The sequence below is a fragment of the Spinacia oleracea genome, chromosome 1 (assembly GCF_020520425.1).
Source record: "Spinacia oleracea cultivar Varoflay chromosome 1, BTI_SOV_V1, whole genome shotgun sequence".
Lineage (NCBI taxonomy): Eukaryota > Viridiplantae > Streptophyta > Magnoliopsida > Caryophyllales > Amaranthaceae > Spinacia > Spinacia oleracea.
The window spans coordinates 108,915,262-108,942,330 of NC_079487.1; the positions used below are offsets into that span (position 1 = coordinate 108,915,262).

At 35.4% G+C, this 27,069-nt stretch overlaps 2 protein-coding genes across 2 annotated transcripts; both read right to left on the reverse strand.

Moving 5' to 3' along the window:
- Window positions 1-2,535: 2,535 nt before the first annotated feature.
- LOC110795167 (amino acid transporter AVT6C) lies at window positions 2,536-6,166 on the reverse strand. Its single transcript, XM_022000151.2, has 5 exons — window positions 5,623-6,166; window positions 4,263-4,415; window positions 3,873-4,076; window positions 3,010-3,466; window positions 2,536-2,917 (listed from the first exon to the last, which is right to left on the reverse strand). The coding sequence occupies exons 1-5, from the start codon at window positions 6,011-6,013 to the stop codon at window positions 2,797-2,799; spliced, it is 1,326 nt and encodes a 441-aa protein (XP_021855843.1). The 5' UTR covers window positions 6,014-6,166; the 3' UTR covers window positions 2,536-2,796.
- Window positions 6,167-11,881: 5,715 nt separating this feature from the next.
- LOC110795166 (amino acid transporter AVT6C) lies at window positions 11,882-15,581 on the reverse strand. Its single transcript, XM_022000150.2, has 5 exons — window positions 14,943-15,581; window positions 13,733-13,885; window positions 13,402-13,605; window positions 12,593-13,061; window positions 11,882-12,477 (listed from the first exon to the last, which is right to left on the reverse strand). Exons 1-5 carry the CDS (start codon window positions 15,325-15,327, stop codon window positions 12,351-12,353), a joined length of 1,338 nt encoding a protein of 445 aa, XP_021855842.1. The 5' UTR covers window positions 15,328-15,581; the 3' UTR covers window positions 11,882-12,350.
- Window positions 15,582-27,069: the final 11,488 nt, after the last annotated feature.

Consider the following 27,069-nt stretch of genomic DNA (forward strand, 5'->3'; position numbering starts at 1 on the left):
CATAATTCACCAAACGCCCATCAAGTTTCAATAATTCATAAAATACTCCTCACAATTCGTACAAATACCCAACATACCCTTACTAATAACGGGTCGTTAGTCCGCCGTTAGTCAAGTTTCCAATTCACCCAAATGCCCCTATTCTGAAACTTATTTCACCAAATGCCCCTATTCTGAAACTTATTTCACCAAATGCCCTAAACTTAAATATAGCTATTTTGATGTTTCTCATTACTTCATGATTACAATACAGTAAAATTACAAATATCAATATCCTCATTTGTATTAAAACTTTGACTACTTTTTGTTGTTGTTTTAGCTTCTTCTTCATTTGCTTCAATTCTTCTTGCATCTTAATGTTTCGCCTGTTTTCAATACTTTCTCCTTCGTCTAAGCTTCCCCCGCAATATCCTTCGTGTTGTTGCCCCTTGTTTTCTTGCTCAACTACTCCCTTGCACCATCTCAGATTGTTTTAAGGATCACACTTGTAGTACAACCTTTGTGGATTGAGTGTTGTATCAGAGCTTCGAATGACAAATTTCCTACCACAATAACAAAATTTGGCAGGTACTCTAATATATGTGGACTCATTGGGTGTGGATGATGATTTTGAAAGAAAACTCATGACAAAAATCTTATGAAATTAGCAAAGCAAACCAAAATAACATCTAACTTACAAGAACCATTCAGCAAAGGGGCTTTTATAGTCAACCGTGACCAACGGCTACCTTTCAAACACAAAAACTAGTTGCTGAAACATCAAATTAGCTATATTTAAGTTTGGGGCATTTGGTGAAATAAGTTTCATAATAGGGGCATTTGGTGAAATAAGTTTCAGAATAGGGGCATTTGGGAGAATTGGAAACTTGGCTAACGGCAGACTAACGGTCCGTTATTAGTAAGGGTATGTTGGGTATTTAAACAAATTGTGAGGGGTATTTTATGAATTATTGAAACTTGATGGGCGTTAGGTGAATTATGGCAAAACTCGGGGGCATTTCATGAAATATCCGTAAAAAAATTATTACTTCCTCCGTTTCAAAAAAAAGTTGCAACACTTTCACTTTTGCCAGTATTCATTTACTAACTTTGACCGTAAGTTTTTACTAATTTATTAAAAGCAAATGTTATAAGTAAAATGTTGGTGGATTGATTTCATTGTATATTTTCATACTATTAAATTTTAAGATTTAAAAGAAAGAGTATGATTAGAGATATTTAAGGTTAAAGTTGTGTCTTGGCATACGTGCTAATCAAAGTATTGCAATTTTTTTGAAACGAATGAAATACTTTGTTAAAGATTTATAAATGCGTAAATTGTTGTTGATTGTCAAATATGGTATGATGTAACAAAAGACTCGAGTGGGAGCAGGGGCAGATCTTTGTTTATGCTGGGGTGGGCGGCGTGGGCCTGGCCCTAGACCCCCGGGCCGGAAAATTTTGTAGTGTATTTTTAGTTACGCCCCCGGAAAAAAAAAATGTGTATAATTGTATAATTACATAGTATATTGCCTAATTTTTTTCTACCTGCCCTCCTCGTAAAACTGTTCAAGGTCCGCCACTGAGTGGGAGCTCAACAACTTAGACCATTGTTAACCATGTGCAAAAAAAATCACCATCTCTCTCTCTCTACCCACTTTCTCACTCATCATTTTTTATTTTTCCCATTAGCAAAAAAAAATCCCCCACCCCTCTCTTATCCATGAGCAAAAAAAAACTCCTCACCCCTCTTCCCTACCCCTACTTCTCTCTCTAATGACAACAATAATAAAAAATAATAAAAAAATTAGAAAATGAGTAATTAAGTTTTTTGTACATATAGTTGTAAATAAACAAATTAGAGAGAGAAATGAGAAAAAAAATATTGTGTTAAATTATATCAAAATGGATGCCTATTTGTAGATCTTGAATTTTTATGAATGATGGTAAATTTATTTTATTTTTTTATGAATCAGAAATATAAACAAATTCCCGTTGAAAAATTATCGTTACATGAATCTTTTATGAATGCCACGTGGCGGATTTAGATTGGGTGGATTTCCCCACTCCAAATCTAAAAAATCCTCATGCCAAGAAGGTTTTTGATTTTACACTCCCCAAGTGCGAAATTTTGCACACCATTAAGCCCTTAAATTTGATATTTTCCCCTTATTTTTCCCCAAGTGCAAAAATTTTGCACACCATTAACAATGCTCTTAATTACTCCATAGCTCTTGACCATGAAATTGAGGTAGCTCTTAAGTCTTAACCATGAGATAGAGGGTTCAATTATCATTGAAAAAGCTTGAGTTTTGTGGTGGTTGTCTACTTAGGGGGGAAAGTAGTATGGAGTAACGCGAACATCATCAAATGTCATTCTGACTTCCATTAATTATAGTGAGAATCACCTTCATATATGTAAAATGTAGTGTTACATTGATTGAACTAATCAAACAAGGAGGAGGTCCATCTATGTATGTAGCCTTACATTGAAGTATTGAACTAGTCAAGTGACTAGAAATTCATCCTACAAAAAAAATAAAAAAAATAAAAAACTAGAAATTCAAAAATCTATTGCCCTTTCATATCCTGCAGATTGACCAATACTGTTGCATTACACATAGACAAAGCCATAATTCCAAGATGGAACAAGGCCATGGATTTACATACATCTACAAAAGAATAGCTCGATCAGACGCTTTTACAGCATTCCCATTTCATATACATCGACACTAGAAACACATACTCCATATCACAATCAAACTACACTCAATGCATACAATTCTAGCCCCAAAATCATGGGTTAAGAGGGCAATTCTAAGACTTGGTTCCATTGGAAATATTAGTCGCAATAGAAATCGTACTTGTAACTACTGCCAAAATCATCATTATCATGGCAATAACTTTATCTTTTGTTGAAGATATACCACGAACATCTCTGCCATGAGAAAACAGCAGTCAAATATACATGAATAAGGAACAACAATTTGTTTGGCTAAAGAAAAAAGAGTGAATAACACGAGAGTGTACCTTAAAGTTATGGCAGCAGGGAAGATGAATGCTATTGAAACAATAGTAGTCGAACCAACATACTGAAAGAAAATCCATATATCTGGAATAGCAATTGCAGCTAAGTAGGATAAGACCAATAGTACTGAAGTCAAAGAAATGAATCTGATGTTATCTTTAGCCAAAACAGGCTTCTTAGGGAACAGGAGTTCATCTATGTTCCCCCTCAGAGAGAAGTTAAGCAGAGGGTAGACTAGCACAAGGTGAAGAGCATAGCTTAATCGTACCACATCATTCAGAAAAGGGCTCGCAGAAGACCTGTCAAAGTTTACAAGTATGTCGGATGCAATGGACTCCCCAAACAGAAGGTACCCGAAGAATCCAACAGAGAAGTAGATGACAGCACAAAGTATGAGAGAAATTCTTGTTGCTGTTTTCATTTTAGATGGCTTGCCAAGTTCTGAGCTTATCGGATGGACTATAAGCAAAGAAAAACAGATAATTGTTTCAGATGTATGCTGTATAAGTCAAAATATAATTTCATTTTTCTTCTAGTATTTAGCATTAGTAATATTTGCTTAAAATCTTCTGAAAAACAATTAGAAGCATATGTTTTCTCAGCAGTAACAAGTTCTGCACAATTTTGATTTCTAATTTCGAGAGAAAAGATGTATCAGGAAAATTAAAGCTCCAACCTTTGTTATTTACAATGATAAAGAGTTAACCTTCATTCGTTTCTCAAGGCAGGAGAGAAAACTTCAAATTGATTAAGTTTTCATCAAACAAATTTCTATATGGAAATGCTGAAGTGCTGAACAAGTTTTCATCATAATGTAATTTAAGCCAATCTTAGTTAATATGATAGTTGAAAATGTTTCACTCACCATTGAAGTGAAATGTGAATGCCGTCACAATTACTGGGGCAGCAGTGAAGAGGTTGAAGAATGAGGATTGACTATCCAAGTCAGGAAACAGTCTAGGTTTCTGAGTTTTTCCTTGAAAAAGTGCGGAGATTGCCATGACGAAGCTAATACCAACAAACACCACAGCAAGGAAAACAGCTACTGCAGAGGAAAAACTCAAGGATTCTGCTTGCAAAAGAAAAGGGAGTTCAGCTCATACTTAAATATGTATTTAAATAAATCTATTTATTAAGCAGGAGTAAATGTTTTGTTGTTCTTCAGAAAAATATCTCCACAATTTTAGCAAGAAATTCTTACTACAGCGTAAACCTAAGTTCTGTTAACAGCAGAAAAGACTGAAGTTGAACTTACCAACACGCCGGTAAAGGACTAGAGGGAGAAGAATGAAGATGACAACAAAGAGAAGGGCATAAGGCCGAGCATTCCACCAGTGAGATCCAAACCACTCTTGTAAAACGCCCAAATGGAGGGACTCCTCGTGCTCGCTTCCAGAGAGAACATCCCCTGCAGGATCAAGAGCATAGGATATTATGCACTTGTTTCTTATGACAGCAATTACAAAGAAAAGAAACAAACAAAATACTCTAACTTCTTATGCACATGTATATAACAGTACAAGTTTTCCATTGGACAAATGCACAAATCATATTATCAATCATGGAAAACATCAAATTCAACTGAACTTGTTTGATCTAAGAGAAATTCCAAGTATTATTGTAAGTCTGTAATACTCCGTATATGAATATCCAACACTAAAGAAAATGAACAACAGAATGCCATTGCAAAACTTATCAATTAGCCAATCAAAACTCTTATGCTAGTTTACGTCATATACAGATTGTTCCAACTTCTAAGAAAGGAGTATCCTCATTTGAGAATCCAATACTTCCAAGTTAATTATTTGACATCGAGGCCAACTACATATACGGATATACCACTCCTTCCATTTCAAGTCACAAGAGTGAGTAAAACTATATACATACAAGTATTAATATATGGTTCATTAGTTGTTAAGTTGACAATCTAACACGGAACATACTCCTTATTTAACTTTACTGGTATGATAAAATAATTAACATGTGTTATCTGTTAAAGCCCTAAACAATTTGAAAGTATGTTAATAAAACAATCCCAAACAATAACAATCATCCAAAAACATTCTCAAGTAAGTAAAAACACCTACGCTACGATTCGTTTAAACAAAGAAAAATGATTTTCCATGCAAAACATCTAAGAGAAAATAATTATGTCAAACAAGTATTCCAGCTGGTTTCAATCAAATAATACAATAAAGAATGAAGTTGGTATTTTATCGATATGGATATTTTTCCCTTTACTTTTCAACTCCTTTCTTTTGAATTTCCTACAAGAACTTACATCAATGCCCCGGGCTAGAGATAGAGAGATCTATCTAGTATCAACACATACACTATAACGCTTTACCTATGTACATGCTATGTATAACATACTGTCATATTGTCATACTAGAAGAGTACTCCGTATAAGCTACGGAGTATTTCCGTACACTCATTAGTACTTGAGTTCATCTAATTTCAAATTATATGCAAATAATTTAAGCCAAAATCACTAAATCAAAACACGGATTCAAAAACAAAAAAACAAAAAAAAAACATAAAAGAACGTGTAAGAATGCAAAAAGTATAGCAACAAATTAAAATGGAGTACATTAAAGTTAATTAGAAAAACATACCTAAGATAATCAAATAAACGATCAAGCAACCCCAATTAGAGATAATCACAGACAGCCGAACAAGTAATGCTCCCACCCAGCCAAAAGACTCTCTCATAACACCGCCATACGTCGCTGTTTCACCGGGAAATGCCGTCGGGTCGCCGGAGTATGTAAACCGAAGTAATAAGTTCACAGATAAATCCGACAAAAATGCGACGATTACAATGAGAAAAAACGCCGGAACAACTCCGAGCACCTTCAACGTCGCCGGAATTGACATAATTCCGGCACCTATAATGCTCGTTGACACATTAAAAACCGCTCCAGAAACCGACGCTTCTTCACCAATTCTTCTTTTCTCGATCCCACGATTCGTCGGTAGTAGCGGAACTCCGGCGTCGGAAGTCATTTTACCGGCGAAGTGGATGAAGTTACGTTTTTGCCCCTCGCGCCTTGTTGTTGTTGATGATTTGGTGACTTGGTGTGGCTTATGCAGGATTTAAAAGGGGTGGGAAATAGAAATATGTGAATGGCATTTGGTAAATTTGGTAGTGGGGCGTGTATCTGGACGTCACATGGGGGATAAAATGAGGAGAGAAAGGATAATGTACTTGGACGTGGTAATGTACCATGTGAAACACGATGTTGTCAATTGATTGGATTGGACTTTGGAGGGTTGAAAATGGCTACTATTTGTGAGCTACTTTGTAATATCCTAATTTGATAATTAATCATTAATAAGACGATTTCATTACGTATCTAGGATTTGGTATGAGAATATGTGCATAAATGTGTAATGTAAGGTTGCGTGTAGGGATGGCAGGATTGACGGCGGATTTAGCACCCTACACGGTTCATGTCAGATTCTACTTTAAATTAGGGTATGAGTCTTAATTTTTTAGATCCTATAGGGTAAGGGTAGGATATGGATATGATGTATAGGGTAGGATAGGATAAGGCCCTGTTTAGTTCACCTTAATTCAGGACCTTATTACTTATTTTAGATTTAATCAGATTAAATCAGAACAGATCGGATCAGATCAAAAAAAATAAGTTCAAATCAGACCAGATTACTATTATTTTTTTAATTTTATTATTATTATTATTATTATTATTATTATTATTATTATTATTATTATTATTTATTATTATTATTATTATTTTATCATTATTATCATCATTATTATTATTGGTATATGTTTATATCATTGTTATTATATTTAATATTTTATTACTATTATTGCTTTAATATAAAATAATGTTGTTGTCGGTGCAATTAAAATCTACTCATTAAGGCATAAAAAAAACATTAACAAAACATTCAAATTCATCATGTCCAAATTAAAACCATTAAGTCCAGATCATAAACGATATGATCAGGTCATGTCCATATTAGAAGTGATTTTTATAGATCATAACCATTATGTATCCATATCATAACTGATTTGTACAGTTCATGTCTAGATAATGTTCAATCTGCAAAGATCTTGTCTACATCAGAATCGATCCTTACAGAACCAATATGTTCAGATCAAAACCGATTTGTACAAATCATGTCCAGATCATAATCGACACATCCAAATTATAACTGGTCTAGATATCGACTATGTACAGATTATGTTTAGATCAGAATTGATCTGCAAGGATCATGTCCATATCAGAGTTGATTTGTAAAGATTATGACAAGATCAGAACTGGTCTGTACAGATCATGACCAGATCATAACTGATCTGTACAGATCATGTCCAGATCAGAACTGAACTGTACAGATCGTGTCCAGATCAAAACTGAACTGTACAGATCATGTCCAGATCAAAACTTATCTATACAGATCATGTCCAAAACAGAACTGATATGTACACATCATGTCCAGATCAGAACTGATCTGTACAAATCATGTCTAGATCAGAACCGATTTGTATAGATCATATACAAATCAGAACTTATATGTCTAGATCATAACCGATCTATCTAGATCATGTATAAGTCTATCTAATATAAGGAATAGTTAAATCATGAGCAAAGTCAAATAAATAATAACAATATTATAAATTTGTGTAATATTTATTTTACACGTAAGTCGTTTAATATTAATAAATGTAGATTTTTGTTTAAACATAATTATGAAGAATTAGACCAGATTAGATCGAAAAAATAAGTTCAGATCAGATCAGAAAAAATAAGTTCAGATCAGATCAGAAAAAATAAGCTCAGACCAGATCAGATCAGATCAAGAGAAATAAGGTGAACTAAACAGGGCCTAAGGATCCAATTTTTTAGACCCGAACTCTACCCATAAACTCTCAAGACTCATACCATACCCAGACCCAAATATAAACATGCTCAAATTTTGTTAAAAAATATACAATATAAAAATAACGACCCTAAAACAATCCACAGAATCACATCTACTCCTCTAACAATAAATTAATTGTACATCTTCTGTGTGCAATACCTTTTGCTCATAGAATAGTGATAAATCCTCCGTCCCAATTTAATCGTCGCACTAAGCTTTTCACGAAATTTTATGCGATAAGTTATTGTATGCTTATCTATTATTGTTTAATAGAAAAGTAGGTATAGTGGCAGATTGTTTAATAGAAAAGGTTGCGTCTAGGGATTACAGGATTGACAGCAGGTTTAGCATCCTACACGGACCATGTCAAACTCTATCTTAAATTAGGGTCTGGGGTCTTAATTTTTAAGACCCTACAGCGTAATGGTAGGGTATGGATATGATGTACCAGATAGGGTAGGATAATGGCCCAATTTTTGTAGACTCGGACTCTCCCTATAGATTCTTAAGAATCATAAAAATTGACAGGGATGTTCATGGGATTTCTTCAGATGGAACAAGTTTGTCAATTACTATCTATTTTGTCAATTACTATCTAAATTTTTAAAAATTGTCAATTACTACCTACTTTTCTAACAACTAGCTTATGAGCCCGTTCAATGAACGGGTAATTATTTAATGGTTGTTAATCGATCTTTTAAAGTGTTAATTTTGTTGAGGGATTGTGATTTCAGTGGGTTGAAAGTTGAAAAAAATATACAAATTAGATGGTGGCTTAATATCGAGTGTTAATGAGGGAGATGGGGTGGAAAAAGTTAGATGGGGTTAAATGGTGAATTGATTTTGAATGAGGAAGATGAATTGGGGTGTTAAAGCTGTAAAATAATTTGTGAAACAAACAACAAAAGGAAAAATTGAAAAAAAATAACAAATTAATGGAGGAAAGATAGGATGACACATGTCATCTAATAAACCATGGTCTTCCTTTTTAAATACTAGGTATTGATTGATCTCAATTACTACTTTAGTAAAATTAGTCCACTAATAACATCATTATTAACATTTATTTATGATTTAATCATTTTAATTATTTAATAACAAATTAAATCCAAAAATCACCCTAAATTACCCAAAAAATAAAATAAAAAAACAAAAATATATTTAAAAAATTCTCAAATTTTTTCCAGGATCGATCTTTTTGGATTTTTTTAAAAAATTGGGTAATTTTGGGGGGGGGGGGGGGGGTGGGGGGGGAACCAAATCATAATTGCGAAAAAAATTCCCAAAGTTAAATCCCAATTATTTTTTGTAATGTCGGAAACTTTTAAAAATAAATACTCCGTAAGTAATTTTGACGTATTAATTTGTATTGCTGAATTAAAGTGATTAATATTTAATTAAGGACTAATTATGATGTCTTTAGTGGACTAATTAATCGAAATATTGACTAGTGTAGCAATTGACAACAATTGTTAGAAAAGTTAAGTAATATGGAGTATTGAAAAACTTCCTAACAAATTAGGTATTAATTGGCAAATTTTCTTTAAAACAAGGAAAAATTGTCAGAAATGATCTTTTATAGTCCAAAAATTGTGACAAATGACCTTTCAAAAAAAAGTTGTGGGAAAGGATTTTATTCAAGTTTTTTTGTTGTGAGTAAGGACCAAAACCTATTATCTAGTGGTCAACGCCAATTTTCCGGCGTTGATTGATCCGTGGCCGACACGTAACTCGTTTTTAACATTTTTTAAAAAACAAATTCCCTCCAAATTTCCCGCTTATTTCCCCCAATTAACTCACTCATCTTTAAAAAAACAAAAAAAAACACTTAGTTTAATATCTCCAAGACTTGGTTATCTTCATTTCTCACATCTCCAACTTATTTCTCACTTCGGTCCTACTTGGTTGAGAGGTTCGGTGCTCAGCCGCTGAGGCATCTAATTCTATGTCTCGAGCTTTGTTGTTCAATCTTTTTCTTCTCTGCAACAAGGTGTCAACATTATCTTTCAACTCATTGTAGTAGTTAGGGATGTCAATGGGGTGTGATGGATGCGGATGTATGTCCCTCCATCCCCATCCCCATCCCCACCTAAAATTTCCATCCCCATTCCCGCCCCATCACCCATGGCGGGTACAAAATTCATCCCCATCCCCGCCCCAACGGGTACAAACTAAAATCCATCCCCGCCCCACCATCCATCTGGGTATCCATCCCCATCTCATCCCCGCCCCATATCCGCGTCAATACCCACCTTGTTTTTCTTATTTTGCCAACATTATGGAAAAAAGTAATTTCCATAACAAAAAAAAAAAATCAAACACATAAAATTAAAAGTCTTGCCTTAATTCATAATATCACATACTACAAACCAATCCAAACGCATAAAAAAATTGTTCAACTTTTTATGTTCTTTAAAATTTTCAATTCACGTAGGGAATGATATTCGGATAAGGTTGACGAGTATCAAGCGGGGCGGGTGGGGATGGGGCGGGTCCAACATAAAATCCACATCCGCCCCATCACCCATGGCGGATATGATTTTTATACCCATTCCCGCCCCATCACCCGCCAAATCTTCCTCCATCCCCGCCTACTTGGGACGGATGCAGGGCGGGTCTCCTATAAAACCCGCCCCACTGACATCCATCCCTAGTAATAGTTCAACCAACAAGGCAACTTGACAATGAATTCCTGTATGTTGTTTGCAGGTTCGAGTACCTTCCATCTGTTTTCCAGTAAATTGATGTAGCTCAAGCCAAAAGCATTTCCCAGAACAATCAGAAATAACAACATTATTGTTGCATCAATAACGTAAAACAAGAGTTAACATGTTACTACAATAAGCTTTGACCCAAACTCCCACAAATTAATTAGCTCAAGAACTCTAATCTCAAGAGTTACAAATTTGGAGAAATTTGAGTAAAAGAATAGGGTTTTTCGTGTTACCTTGTACGAAAAGGATCGACAAGCAAAAGGGATTGCGCGAATTTTGTTGGTTTAAACTGCAGGAAAAAAAATTTGAGAAAAAAGGAAGGAAGAAAATGGCAAAAAAACAAGAGGCTAGATGAGAGAGAAAATTTAAGTTTGTTTTTTAAAAAGACGAGTGAGTTAATTGGGGAAATAAGGGGGGGAATTTGGAGGGAATTTGTTTAAGAAAAAATGTTAAAAATGAGTCATGTGTCGCCACGGACCAGTCAACGCCGGAAAATTAGCGGTGACCACCGGAAAATGGGTTTTAGTCGTTATTCACAACAAAAAAAAACTTGAATTAGGCCCTTTCTTACAACGTTCTTTTTAAAAGGTCTTTTGTCACAATTTTTGGACTATAAAAGGTCTTTTCTGACGAATTTTCCTTAAAACAAATCATGAGAACTGGTTCATGTTTTGGCATATTGGGCCAGGCTGCTATTTACTTATTTGTTGGGCTAACAGAAGACAAGCAAGCAAAAGGTCTTGCGCGCACTAGGTGTACAATAAATTTATTGTACACCAAGATAACTTTTACCCAATTTTTTGTAACTTTAACCTAGTTTTGATTAACTTTTATATTAATAATAAAAAAGTTGACAGATAAACTTTTTAAAAGGTTAAATGATTAATTTTATACATTATTTGTCATTTTAAAGAAATAAGTTTTACTAAAATTAAAAAAATTATCACTAAAAAATACATAACTTTTACATATATAAGCTTAACTTTTAAGCATTTTGAGTTAACTTTTACTCCGGTATACAATATTTATTGTACACCCATTGTAAATAAGAATTTGTGAAACCACATATCTGATCCGCACGATTTTTATCCACATCTGAATATCTGATCACAATATGAATCGACCCTTGTAGTTGTAGCCAGGCTGAACCCCACTACAAGTCTAGTACTCCAGTACACAACCGAGTGGTCAAATGCAATGTCCCAACAGAATGTCAGCATAAACTGAAATCATTTTTTTCTTAGATTTCTTTTATGAGCCAAAGAACTTAAGCCACTGATATCATTTTTCTGTAAGTAAAATACAATTTACAGTAGTACATACTGTAAACAGAGTAACATTAAACCTTACAAAACTAAACAACACATTGGATTGTCAATCCACCTTACAAGCCAGTTGTGATCACTTTATATACATTCAGTTTTAGGTTCGACAAAAGAAACAAGCACCCTCCAAGAAGCTTCAATCAAAGAGGCCTGGAGCCCTGGACCAGCTCTTAGTTAAACATGACCCAGAAACAAAAAAAAAAAAAAAAAAAAAAAGACATTTACAGCAAGAATATACATTGGTTGGTTCAGCCACCACAAGATGAATTCTGAATTTGGACTTGCCTGGTACTCTGGGAGAGGAGAAAGTCAATCCATCATCTGATCAACAAACTACGGCTTCAACTCAAGTGCATGAATGATGACAACTATAAAACCCGATAAAATGTGGGTAAAGATGTCATGAATCAACTAAGCTGTACTCCCTGCAGGAGGGGACACATTTGTCCATATAGCTATTACGCTGGCAAACAGCGCGGCGAGTATAAGCATTGCTGCAACTATCTTGTCCCATGCTGAAGAAATCCCATGAACATCCCTGTCATTTTTTACCAACAAAGAGCATTTATTTTCCATCAAAAAGTTGTAAAAAAAAACATTATATATTTATTCAGCATCTGAACCAGGTGATTTTATTGGTAAATGAAAGGTACCTTAGAATAATAGAGGACGGAAATATGAGGATGAGGCAAACAACAGTTGTGGAACCCAGTAGTTGGAAGCAATACCAAATGCTTGGTATGGCGATTGCAATTCCATATGCAAGGGCTAGTGGTATAAATGTGATGCATAGGAACCTTGTAGTGTCTTTGTCTAAGTCAGGCTTGTTGTGAAAAAGGAGTTCATCTATATTGGCTCTCAAGCAGTAATTTATTAAAGGAAACACCAGCATCAGATGAACTGCATAACTTAATCGAACAATTCCGTTGATTACTAAACCAACCATAGTACCATGACCAATCTGGTCAAAGTTCACCAGCATGTCCGCGTCAATAGAATTCCCAAATAATAGATAACCGGAGAACCCAATGGAAAAATAAAATATAGTACAAATAACGAGCGATATCCTGATAGCCAACCTCATGTCAGAAGGCTCTCCAAGCTCCGCCCTAATTGGGTGAACTGCAAGAATTTGTAAAATCAATCAATAACAATGCTGGCAGCAACTTCTTTAACAAGAATTATTGTTCTGTAATATAAATGTGAACACAGCCTCAAGTTGATCAGAAACTCGTGCCCATCATATTCTAGAATTAAGCCTATGTATTATTAAGAATTAAACAATAATCTAATTTGGTAAATTGTGTTCTGTCAGTAGCGTATAGAACAAGAAGAGATCAAAACATATGTTATTAACTAGAAAACTAAAAACCTGATAGCAGAAAGACCCAGTATAGAACCAGGAGCAAATAAGAAAACTACAATCTTAACAACGTCATAGCATAGAGTTCAACATCCTTACCATTGATTTGGTATCCAAAAGCAGTCATAAAAACTGGGATGGTGGTAAAAAGGCTGAGGACAGATCCTTGAATGGAAAAATCCGGCATTAGCCTCAGATTTTGTGATTTTCCTTCCAACAGTGCTTCTATTGCCATTACTAAGGATATGACAACAAACACCAAGGCAAGGATAATGGCTAATAATGAAGTGTGCCTAAGTGAATCTGAATCAGCAAAATATGAAGATGGTAAGTATTTGAAATAAGTAAAAACACAAAAAATCATAAGAAAGCATCAAAGATTTAATCCTCATCGCTAATTGAGGAGCCTTGGAAAATTTGAAGTACTGACCTACACGACGAAACAACACCAATGGGAGGATAACAAGAAGCAGAACAAAGAGAATTGCAAAGGCACGCGAAGTCCACCAGTAAAACCCAAACCATTCTTGTAGTAGTCCAGTGTGTATGGTGTTCCCAGACATGGTTCCTGAAAGCACGTCCCCTGAAACAAAACGAAACAAAAAATAATTGGGAGTTAGTCACATGTAAAACTGAAATCCTACAGTTTCAGGGGATGGCAACTTATTCGGCCACAACCACAAAACTATCATTGGTTATGAGAACACGCCATTAGCATTCGAGATTAAGGAAGTTTTTTTGTTATACAGTTGCATTAAAATTTACATTCAAAATTCTAACTTTATTTTCAACTCTATGAAATGTCCCAAAAGAGCAGAACTCATATACAGTTGGACGAAGTGTTTCTTTGGCTCCTTTTACCCCATGTTTGGCAGGCTCATGAAAAAAAGTGGATTAACTCTAGGACGACCACACAGTTCAGTACAATCAAACAGAGACAGACATGGACCTCCTTGCCCACAAACCATCAAAAACTAGGCAAGTTGAATGAAAATTAACTACAAATTCACTTCACCCTCAAAACTCCGTAATTAATCGGATTATGATGGTTATAATATCCATATAAGCACCACACGCACTACTTGTAGCCTAATAGTTCAAGCATTGATACAAGAACTGTACTCCAATAAATTGAAATTAGAAAACCAGTCAGGATAGCTAAGAAATCTGCCAATCTCATGTTATTGGTTCATGAAGAGTCACAACTATCACAATTCACAAGAGTAATACTCCGTATGTTATAAACAGGTTCCAAATCAAGTCTTGGTTAGGAATTCAATGGACTTGAGCTCATATCAGACCCCTACATATCCAAGTGTCAAACTCGGCTAATTTACAAATCATGTACTCCATATTTGGTTCCCTACAGGTGCTTGAGGTAGTAAAATTAAGAGTTCATTTGAGCAACATGATATTTACATTTATGATTCGATTCGGGTGCTTGATAACATGGGGTTGGAAACCCTAAAAAAAATCAAAAAATTGTTTTTTATGCAATTTGCATCCCTAGTGATTAACCAAGTTCATCAGTTTTCAACTACAGATTCAAATAAACTTACAAACATACAACAAATTGATAATCTAGAAACTGATGATATAAGAAACCAGAAAGAAAGGAAGAAGAAAAAAATCCAACTTACCCATAATTATGAGGTAGATGATGAGGCACCCAAAACTAGTAATCATAACACAAATTTGCAAAGCAAGAGAGCCAAGTCTTCCAAAAGATTCTCCCATTAAACCAGCATAAGTAGTTGACTTTCCAGAATGAGTATACCTTAACATGAACTCTCCAGTAACATCTCCCATAATAGCAACAACAACAAGAACAAACAAAGCTGGAAAAACACCCAAAACCTTAAAAGTTGCAGGGATTGACATGATTCCTGCACCAATCATGGTGGTTGATATGTTGAAAACTGCACTTGCAAGGGTTGCTCCTTTTTTAGCAGATGCATCAACTGGTGATTGAATATCCTGCAGAAATGGAATTCCTGCCTCTGTATCTCTCTCTTCTCCCTTCATTCTTGCTTCTTCTTCTCCTTTTGCTTCTTTTTTTTTTTTGATGGTTTTTTTTGGGGTTAAAAAATGGAGTTTGAACTTTGAAGCAAAGTTTGTGATGTTGCCCCTCTTTTTATACTAGATTCTCTGCCTGCATATATGATGGAGAAAGATTGAAAAAATAAAAAGTTGTTAACCAATTAATCTAGATCTTGCAGAATGGATAAAGTCCAGTCCGGCACACCTCTATTATATGATTAAATCCAATTATCCACACAAGAATGGAAATTTTGTTATGTTTGGTCAAGGAAAAGCGGTTTCTTTTTGTTTATTTTAAACGGATTTTTCATGAAATACCCCTCAATTTTCACGAAATTCACCAAATGCCCCTCGACTTTCAGAAATTCACCAAATGCCCCTCACAAATGACTTAATACCCTAACTACCCTTACACTTAACGGACGTTAAGTCTCCGTTAGCACGACTTTACTAATTTGCCCTTATTTTGCTTTTGGGAGCCTTAACCTTTCCCTACCACTGCTGACTGCTACTCTCTTAATTAACTGCATCCTCAACTGCTCCTCTCTCTCTCCCCCTTGTTCTTCCTCATTCATCAACCTTATCTGCATCCATTAATCACCGGAAAACACCCAAAAACTTCTGAATATTTTTGATAAATTCGGCAGTCCGGTCTTCAATTATTCCTCAAAGCAAAATCAATTCATTTGAAACCCAAACCCAACAACAAACTTCTGTAAAACCCATGTTTAATCCCCCTATTTGCTTCAGAAATTATTTTATGATTCATGGCGATTTTCTTGGGGGTTTCAGGAATTGCGGTTGGAGGCTCAGAAATGGGTTTAGGGGTGACAAGAGGAGTGAGGAAGACGGTGTATGGGCCGATCTTACCTATCGACGGTGGCGGATGCGGTGGATTTGTTGGGTCTTTAGTGTTGGCCATTTCCCGGTCTTACCTATTCACAATGGTGAGATGGTGGTCGATCTTACAATTGCTGAATCCCAATTTTTACTTCTTATTTCACAAATCTGAACAACATTTGAACTAGGAGCATGTAAATTAAGACCTTCCCATTTTTTGGCTTTTGGTTCCTTGCACAACTCGAGGCAACTATGGATAAATAGGATTGAATCTACAGGTGTACTTTAATTTGCAGCGGAAAGATTTTAGTTGTGTATTTAGTTTTAGGAGCATAAATGAATTTTTATTTAGTCTGTAGGTACTTTGATCAAGATCCTGACTCATGGGTCTTGACAATTTTTTTTTTTTTAATAATTTGTTCCTTTTATTCCATTAATCAAAGTCACACTAGCATTACAGTGATTGGTTTCATAACAACTAAAAACATGACAACACCTTAAAAGAAAAATGGAATATGGAGTTTAGCAGCTTGAGAGATGTTGAGGGGGGTTACTACATCCATGCGAAAATGTTGTGGTTGCTGGGCTATACATCTGGACCTCCCTAAACCTTCCGGCAATAGGATTTACATAGGTGCTATTGAGGGTGTATCATAAAGTAGCTTAAACTCTGTTTTAACATCTAGTGTATTTGGTTTGTAATTGAATGATCTTGGTTATTCACATCAATATAAGGCACTAATACTCTCTAGTCCAAGACAAAAAAAATGATATAGGTAATTGGGAGAGAAAGAGTTAGAACTTGGGCCTAAACCATATAGGAGGAGAAACTTGGGCATAAATGATTGCGCATCATAATTGATCTTTAAAAATATAAGTATTTGGTGAATTATTTTTCAACTAAGGGGTATTTGGTGAAATTAGTATTATAAAAGGGGTATTTGGTGAATTTGAAAAGTTGGCTAACGGAGCACTAACGGCGCGTCATTAGTAAGGGTAGTTTGGGTATTATATTAAAGGTGAGGGGCATTTGGTGAATTTCTGAAAGTCGAGGGGCATTTGGTGAATTTCGTGAAAATTGAGGGGTATTTCATGAAAAATCCGTATTTTAAATTATATCTCAATTCTCGAGTCTTTCCGTAATAAGCAACAAGTGTATCGTATACTACATGTTTACCAGTTTACAACATGTCCAGTCGTTCTGCATATTTAGTAGTGGACATTTACTTAATCTAGTATGATTAAATGTTTTGTAAAAATTACGGAGTACAACTATTGTATACCGAGGACATGTTTTGTCAATTAAGATGTTTTTAAGCTTCTAAAACCAGCCATTTAACACTAACACAATTAAAGAAAACAAGCTAAACTATTAGCAACCTACAAGAAGCAAATGAACATCATACTCAATAGGTGGAATTAGGGACTTGTTTAATTTGGGTTCTTAACCTTTAATGGAAGTTTCCTTTTTTTGGGGTCAAATAATGGAAGTTTCCTGAATTTAGAAGTTTCTCTAGTAACATAATTCCATAAAGCCATGGGATGCTTGCCTAAGGATAGTAGTACACCCAAAAACATGGTACACTACTTCAGCAAACTAACATGTTCTTTCACCCGTGATTTATTCTGCAAATAAACATGTTTCTTATGAAATCAATTGCATCCACATGGCTGTTTCGTGCCATTATCAAATAAAAAAAGCATGTTCCATGAACTTTCCTCTACATAGGTAAGTTAAGTATTTGCCGTTTTATGACTTCTTAGGTACTCCATAATTGATTTAAGCTCTTCAACAAACTAAATAAAGGCTCGGATTATGAACTTCCTAGAAAAGAGTCGCGCCAAAATATCATGATACGAAACGTAACCTACTACTTGCAAAGTTGCAAGTTGCAATAATGAGAGGAAATGTTTATTTTGCTACAAGTACAAAATACGGAGTACACATCAATCAAACAACCGAAAACGACTCAACTCCTTTTCAATATATGACCTACAGGCTACAATTAGCTGGCTTGAGCCCTAAACCCCAATCACATCACGAATCCTGAAGTTCTACATACTTCAACAGAAAATTCAAAGTACAAGTAATTAGTAAAAGCGACTAATTAAAAGTGTATCAAAACAATTTAAACTCTTATTAATTAACATTTAATTAAGATGATACCTGGCTGTGTTACTTGATTAAGACTTTTCTCCTGGATGATGATCGATTGTAGATGACAAAACAAGCATAATAATATAAGAAATTAATCGAGAATTCTCAATTTTTATTGTGGTTAGGAAATGTAACACAACACCACATATGCTCAATTGCCCAACGAATGTTACTGGGGGAAACACAGAAAGAGATTATTAGAAATTAAGCTAATAAAATTGCATTTCTCATCTGTGTTTCGACGCCAATTGGGGAAATCGGGTTGGGGATATGATTCGATTGAGGGCAAATCGAAACCAATTAATTAATGAACTGGCTCTTGCTGGCCAATTGGCCATGATAACTTATTAGGGTTCTTCATTTCCTTTAAATTTTGTTTTCCCGTCTTTTTTTAGACTCTCCATCCACTTTGTCACACTATATTCGAAAGCCATTATAAAAAGTAAAAAAAAAGTAAAAGTATTCTATAAAGGAAACGTTAATCTTCCAAAAAAAAAAAAAAATCACTTAATACAAAATAGAATCTTATACTCCGGTATTTTTATTTTTCATTTTAATTTTTAGAAAATCTATTATGGAAACTTTGAAGGAGGAAAACAAATTTTGACTTAGTTATAAACAATTGTTACCTTTGTTCCATACTAATCTTTATCATTACTATTTAAACAAATATTAAAATAGAAGTGGGAGACTGAGAGTGATAGAAGTGGGAGTGTTTGTATAAATGTGAGTGAATATAATATAACATAAATTCTTATTTACAAGTGGTGTGTACAATATAAACAATTTTGTTTTTACATAAACAAGTTATTACGAAGGGTTCTTAACACAAATATAATTGACATGTGTTCTATTCCGGCCCAAAAATGACAGATTGGGGATACATACTCCGTATAAATATCTTCTTTTTCTTGTCCCAAATTCTTATAGGAGTAACATGCATAAAAAACCATTATGACAAGCGTTTTGGAAATAAAATAAATGTCAATATTTTTTTTGTCTCAACTAGTTCTATACTATATTGGGTCTCGTGCACGCACGGATATTTTTTTTAAAAAAAATATAGTACGTTTTTCATTTTCTTATAAAATATTTGAGTAACAAAATATTTGTTCAAAAATAAAGTGGTAATAGTACAGATTTTCAAATGATTAATAAAGTTAGGATATATTTTATGATTCTACAAATACTCAGTATTGTTTTTAAGAAATAAAATTACATCTGAAAATTTATATTGGAGATCAAATAAATAGAGAATGATAAAATTTGAGTCAAATATATTGAATCTTTTCCACAAAAAATTAATGAAATAATAAATGAATAAAAAGGGAAACAAATTCGGGATTTTTTTTTTACTAGGGAGTGACATGTGTCATTCTTAGTGTTTGTTTTAGTAGAAAGTAATAGTTGTTCTCAAATTTATTTTTTACTTTTTCTTTAGGTTAAATTGCTTTTTACCACCTAAAAAAATTAACAAATTATTTTTTACCACCTAAAAAAAAATTGTTTTTTACCATCTAAAAATAAAATAAAATTTGTTTTTTACCACCTCTTAACTACAAAATGGATTAAAACATTATGTGAATTAATGGGAAATAAGGGAAAATGGTAGCTTATAGCATGAAAATCGTGGAAGAAGAGAAGGAAATAAAAAAATATAGTCGGTGAAATGGATTCGCATAACGTTTCCTTGCATTTTCGGTTAAGAGGTGGTAAAAAACAATTTTTTTATTTTTAGATGGTAAAAGACAACGTTTATTTTTTTAGGTGGTAAAAAATAATTTGTCAATTTTTTTAGGTGGTAAAAAACAATTTAACCTTTTCTTTATCTCAATTTTTTAAAGCCACCCTCGTAAGTCACTATAAAAACTCTTTCAATACAAATGGAAAAACCACGATTGCTCGATAATTGTATTTTTTTTAATAAAACAAAACTATAATCTCATATAGACCACAAAAAATAATTATTAGTAATAACGAAGGCAAGAGTTCCCCGGTTATGGATCGTTCCTTCAGTTGAATTACTAGTTTAGGGCCCGTGCAACGCACTGCTACTACTAAAAGAATTTATTATTTTAATAGTAACTAAAAGACTTGCGATATTAGGAAAACATGAAAGTAAAAAGGATATATGAAAAAGTATAAATTCAAAGTTATGTAAAAATAATATTCAAATGAACTAAATTTGCATATTACTATGCAAAGTTAAAAATTATAGTCGTTTACTTGTATGTAGAACGATCTAACAACGTTAACCAAACCCGAATGACTCAAGATTAATGTTCGAAAAGACCCGAGCATAACCGAGTTAGTCAAATACAACATATTTTGAATTGAGTAAAATCTTGATAAATAAACTTATATGTTAGTCTACTTACCATGTATTATTATTTTACTTAATATTCTTACTTACCAGTTACCATGTATTATATTATTAATAGTAGACTAACATTAGAAGTTCATTTATCAATATTTTTTATATTTTTATCACACTAAAAAGTTATAATATTACATAAATAAAAGGATTTTTTGGTATTTACTACCTTAAAAATACACCACTTTTGTATTTACTACCTTATGAAAATTTTATTTTAAATTACTACCTTTAAGTTCCATTTTTTTTGTATTCACTACCATTTTATAATTTTCTCATTTTAAAATTGAGATATCTCTTTCGTTTCTTAATCATTTTAAGTGATTCAAAGCCCATTCTTCTCATTTATATGTAAGGATTCCATAGGGATCTTAACTTTTAACATTTCGTACAAGTTTAAACAAATTAAATATTATTTTTAAAATTTTAAAATATTTATGAATTATCAAACGAATTTATTTGAAATGACATTCTCAATGAAATCCCTATAGAAAAAGGAAAATAATGAACTTCGAATCACTTTAAACGATTAAGAAACGAAAGAGATATCTTAATTTTAAAATGAGAAAACTGTAAAGTGGTAGTAAATAAAAAAAATCTGGAAGTTTAAGATAGTAATTTAAAATAAAAATTTCATAAGGTAGTAAATACAAAAGTGGTGTATTTTAAAGGTAGTAAATACCAAAATTTCCTAAATAAAATTATATCATAAAGGAAAAAATAATATTAATTTAGCTTTCCTCCAATAATATATTATGCAGTACACATCCATGGTAATTAAAAGATATTTTTATCTTAGTTTCCTAAAAAAACGTAATGTAACTTATTTATTTTAAAGTAAAAAATAAAAAAATATTTTGGCGGGAAAAAATCGCACCAGGAAATGACACGTGTCATTCCCAGTGTCTCTTTTAGTATATAGTAATAGATTCTTAGGTGGACCTAGTCCACAACAATATTATTGTGGACCCAAAGGCAATAGTTTATTCTAGAGTTCCACCCAGTCAATCTCCATGATTAGCGAGCAAAGCAGGTATTTTTTCGTAAATAACTTGTCAAAATATGCAATTTAAATATTAAATATACAATATCTTTTTATATTAAAATTATTACTTTTTTTTAATATCAAATAATAGACTGTACATTGCAATTTTTAGATTGTATGTTTGTTCATCATAATTACGAGAATGACACTTGATATGTCAATTAAGGAGATTGTTTAAAAATTTCTCTCTACTCTATCACCAATTTTACATATATAATGACCTTTATAGTTCACATAGTGACTATAATAAACTAACTATGATTTTTCTCAGAAATATTAACAATTTTTTAATCAAAGTAACCCTACATTTTTAAAAGAGAATCGTGACTTAAAATTACGTTATTCAACCACAAATGCTAACGACACCAATTTCATAAAAAATTTATATTGATTCTAATAAACACGTCAAAATAAATTAATTAGAATCAAGTTGTTAACTTTCTTATAGAGTTGATCAACATGGGCCCGACCCGAAAATTAACGGGTTTGGGCAAAATATTTCAGCCCGGTTCCGGGCCCCGTCCGAAACTTTTAAGTTTTTTGGGGGTTTTGGACAACCTAAAATAACAATTTTAGTTACTCCCTTCGTCCCTTAATACTCGCACCGGTCAGAGTTTAAGACATTTGAATTGACTTATTAAATTAATGGGTGTTAGTTGATAGTGGGGTATTTTTTTAATATAGTTAGTGGGAAATGTGTAAGGGGTGAGGAGTGGTGAGTTGGGGTGTGGATTTTTAAATGATTTTTTGTAAGAAGTAGGGGTGTATGTGGGGTATTAGGTAAGTGTGAGAAATAATATAATATTGGTAAAGATTTTCATTTATAGAAGTGGTGCAAGTATTAAGGGACGACCCAAAAAGAAAAGCGGTGCGAGTATTAAGGGACGGAGGGAGTATAAATTTGGCCCAACCCAAAAATGGCCCGAAAAGCCCGCTATTTTGGCCCTAAATAACGGGTTTTGGGCACACAAAATTGGCCTGAAGCTTGGCACAACCCGGTCCGACATAATGGGCAGATTTTTACGCTCGCGGCCCGTCCAGGCCCGCTTTTTGTTCAGGTCTACTTTTTTAGACATGTTCTACAATGAATTTAGCGTGTGCTAGGTCCATTTAAGAATTAGCGCCTTGTAGATATTTATTCCATTTAATTGGGTTTGCTAAATGCACAAGTAGTTCATCATTTTTTGTAATTGACAAAAAAATTTGGAGTGCAAATGAGCCATAGTGGCGGAGATGAGAATCTATCCCAGGATCACTTGGAACCGGGAGGGAAGCTCTAACCAACTGAGCTACCCCTACTCTCACATTATTATATATATGCAAGTTGTGCTAACATTTTATGTTTAACATTTTATGTTGTTAAATTAATATTTTTGATGCAATATTTAGTACTTGCTCCCTTTGTCCCTTTAGGTAGTGTTTGGTTATCTTGAATTCATTTGAATTACTGGATTTCAAATGTGAAAATTGAAATTCTGAAATTGAATTCCAAATTAAGTGTTTGGCAAATGCTAATAATTTGAATTCCGAAATTTCAATTCCACCAGTGTTTAGCAAGTGTGGTATTTCTATTCATATTTTTTTGAACTATTCATTTCAGCTTTAGTCCATATAAAAAATCAGATCCACAACAATGCTGCCAAAAAAAGTTCCACAATAGTTGCAGAGTATACTCCAATATAATTACAATTTGATATAAAATTTCACGTGGACCTAGAAATTGAAAAAAGAAATTGTAAAAAACAAAGAAACGTGATTCATTGTTTTTTACATAACAATTAACCAATTGTGATCGACATCACATACTATTGCTACTTTTTCTCATACCAAAAGGGATTTGATTTAATTGAAAATAAGGATAAATGAATTAGCAAACTGAACAATTAAATTAGGGACGCATAACCGCCATTAGCTTCGGTTGTGAAGAAACGTCGACATCAGGATCTAACATTAGCGAAGAACGATCACTAATCGATCTCTTCATCTGTGGTTGCCTTCTATGGTGCTGAAGTGGCGGATGTGGTGGATGTGAGGGTTATGTAGGTGATAGTCTTGAACGCGTTCGTTGAGCAGGAAGATAAGGAGTCGGAGGTGGGGGTGGTGGTGGCGGCGACGGCGACGGTGGAGTCTTAGAACTTAGTGGAGAGGTCACAAAAATGGTGGTTATGGTCGTTGAACTGTGAGAGTTGAGGCGGCGGTTACGGAGGTGAGTGAAGAAGAAAGTTGATTGCAAGAGAGGGGAGAGAGTGGTGGAGATCAGGTGGTGGTGGCGGCGGTGGAGTCTTACAACTTGGCGGAGAGAAAAGTCTCTGGCTTCGAGAGGAGAGAGAAAGCAATTTGAGGATGAAGTAAGGATTTGAAATGATGGCATCTGACTTGGAATTTCAAATCCATTAATGTGGAGTTATTTCTTTATTGGTTTGTGATGTGGGCTTGAATATCTCCATCACAAGGCCCAGAGAGGCTACAATGACCAATACCGGCCAGCTGGGCCCAAGCCTAGGAAGAAGGCTCAAACCTTGGTACCTAAACGAAATAAGAGCACAACCCCATTTTGGAAAGCCCATCCTCTCTGAGAAGACAGGTCCAGTTTGTAAAAGGCTCATCATTGTGGGCCAAAAGACACGTGTCCTAAATCCCCAAGGGGCACACACCCCACAGCTAGGGTTGAGGGAACAGTTCCCAAGAAACCCTAGCACTATAAATAGCTCAGATCCCAAGGTAAAGGGTATTCAATTCATTCCCACCAACCGAGAACTATCTTCGCTCTGCCTTCTCTCTACAAATTACTTATCTCTCTAGCTTATAATTACTTAAGCATCGGATGGAATATTCCTACGGGAATATTCTTGTTTTGCAGGTTGCCAAAAGTTCGTGCCAGGTCATACTTGATACCTCCGAGGAACGCGTGCCACGTCAGCACCGTAAAAGATCCCACAACATTTGGCGCCGTCTGTGGGGAGGTACAGTGTCATGGCTGAACTTCAAACTGACTGCGGAAAATCCAAGGACAAAACGGGACTCCCAGCCAGAGGAGGGGTGTCTAAAGATGGGTCATTGTGACGCGGCAGCTAGCCGGCCTGCTGCCGCCATTTCTGTGCAGCACTTGTTGAATGGTGCTCACGAAGTCAACCCTAAGCACGATAATGGCAGGATGGTAGAGTCTTTGTCAGAAGATCCCGACTCACCTATGAAAAGACGCACCCTGGAGAAAGAGAGTCGGCATGTCAAAGAGGAACGTCCAGGAAGATGGACGAAACGAACTTCATAGAAGAAAAATGAGGCCCAGGGCCATTACTCTCTAGAGGCTCCTAGAAGACAGCATGAGAGCGTCATCCGAAGAAAGAATGGCTGCGGGTCTGAGGAGAAAAGAGGGCGAAGGAAGTCGTCCTCTAGGGGTTCCTTTATGTTCAACACGGCTCTTGAAAACATCCTCCTTGCTGAGGGACCGAGTTTGGGAATAGAACCGTCCCCCCGACAATTGACCACCTCCAGCCAACAGGCCCCTTTCTGTGCTTTCTACAACGACGAAGGACATGACACCCAAAATTGTCAGATGTTGAGGAAGATATTAAGTGACCACGCGGCTGAAGGACACCTCCTCCAGTACATCCATTTAAAGGACGCGGACAAAGAAGTGAGCCCCACTAAGAAGTATTCAGACGAAAGAGAATGGTAATATCAGGGGGAATAGCTGCAGGAGAACCATGTAAGGAAGGAAGACAAAAAGGTCCATCTTATCTTCGCCCAGCACAGAAGAATCTACCCTCTGTAGAAATTTTCAAAGACGATTACAGAAGGGCGGCAGCGCCATATGATGATGACCCTCTGGTTATAGAGATTAAGGTGGCTAATCTCAAGGTGAAGAGAGTACTGGTGGACACGGGGAGCTCGTCCGAAATAATCAGTCTGCAATGTCTGCGGAAATTAAGACACGATCCTGAAGACATAGAAAAAGTGTACGGGCCCTTGGTAGGATTCGGAGGGAGCATCGTTCGTCCAATCGGCTCCATTTTACTCCCGGCCTCTATTGGAGTTCCTCCAGTGACCAAAGAAGTTGTCATCAGGTTTATAATTGTAGCAAACCTCACCACATTCAACATCATACTCGGCCGTCCAACACTCAACGACCTAAAAGTTGTGATCGTTCCTCATTTACTACTGGTCAAATTTGTCGGAAGTAACGAACGCGTTGGGTCTCTCTATGGAAATCAACAGTTCGCCAGGGATTGTTACTTATCGACATTGGAGCCAACGGCCTAGAGAGCCTCTCCGAAGGGAAAAGAGCAAGCTAAACCCCTGGCAAGCCGTCGTAAAATCCGGGAGACACCAACGGAGCACAATGTAGAAAGACGACCTGAGCCAGTGGGAGCACAATATGCTATAATTCTGGACTTAGCAGACCCGTCTCGAACGGTCCCCATTGGGGTCCACCCTGACGACCCCATGTCAGCAGCATTAGTGCAACTGCTCCGAGAATACAAGGAAATATTTTCCTTCACGGTAGAGGAGATGCCAGGCATAGATCCGGCGGTGGCCGTGCATAAGCTAAATGTGGACATCGCTGTAAAGCCAGTACGACAGAAGAAGAGGAATCATGGAGAAGCAAGAAATTTGGCTGCCGCTGCCGAGGTTAAGAAACTAATGGATGCAGGCTTCATACATCCGTATCAGTACCCAGACTGGGTAGCTAACGTAGTACTGGTACCCAAGCCCAATGGGACATGGAGGATGTGTGTTGATTACACCGATCTCAACAAAGCTTGCCCTAAGGACAGTTTCCCACTGCCAAAGATAGACCGACTCGTCGACTCAACGGCCGGACATGCCATGATGAGCTTCATGGACGCCTACTCCGGATTTCACCAGATCCCATTGTGGCCCAAAGATCAAGAGAAGACGTCATTTGTCACGGAACAAGGATTGTACTGCTACAAAGTAATGCCGTTCGGTTTAAAAAATGCCCCAGCCACCTTCCAACGGTTGGTGAACACATTTTTCGCAAAGCAGCTGGGGAGGAATATAGAAGCCTATATCGACGACATGATTGTAAAAAGCAAACAGAAGATGGATCACCTCGACGATTTGAGAGAAACCTTTGAGACCCTCAGGACATACCAAATGAGACTCAATCCCAAGAAGTGCATATTTGGGGTATCCTCTGGCAAGTTCCTTGGCTTCTTGATTGACGAAAGGGGAATTGAAGCAAATCCGGACAAGGTGCAGGCGGTCATCAATATGACGTCGCCAAGGACGGTCAAAGATGTGCAACGCCTAACTGGATGTCTTGCCGCCTTGGGACGATTTTTA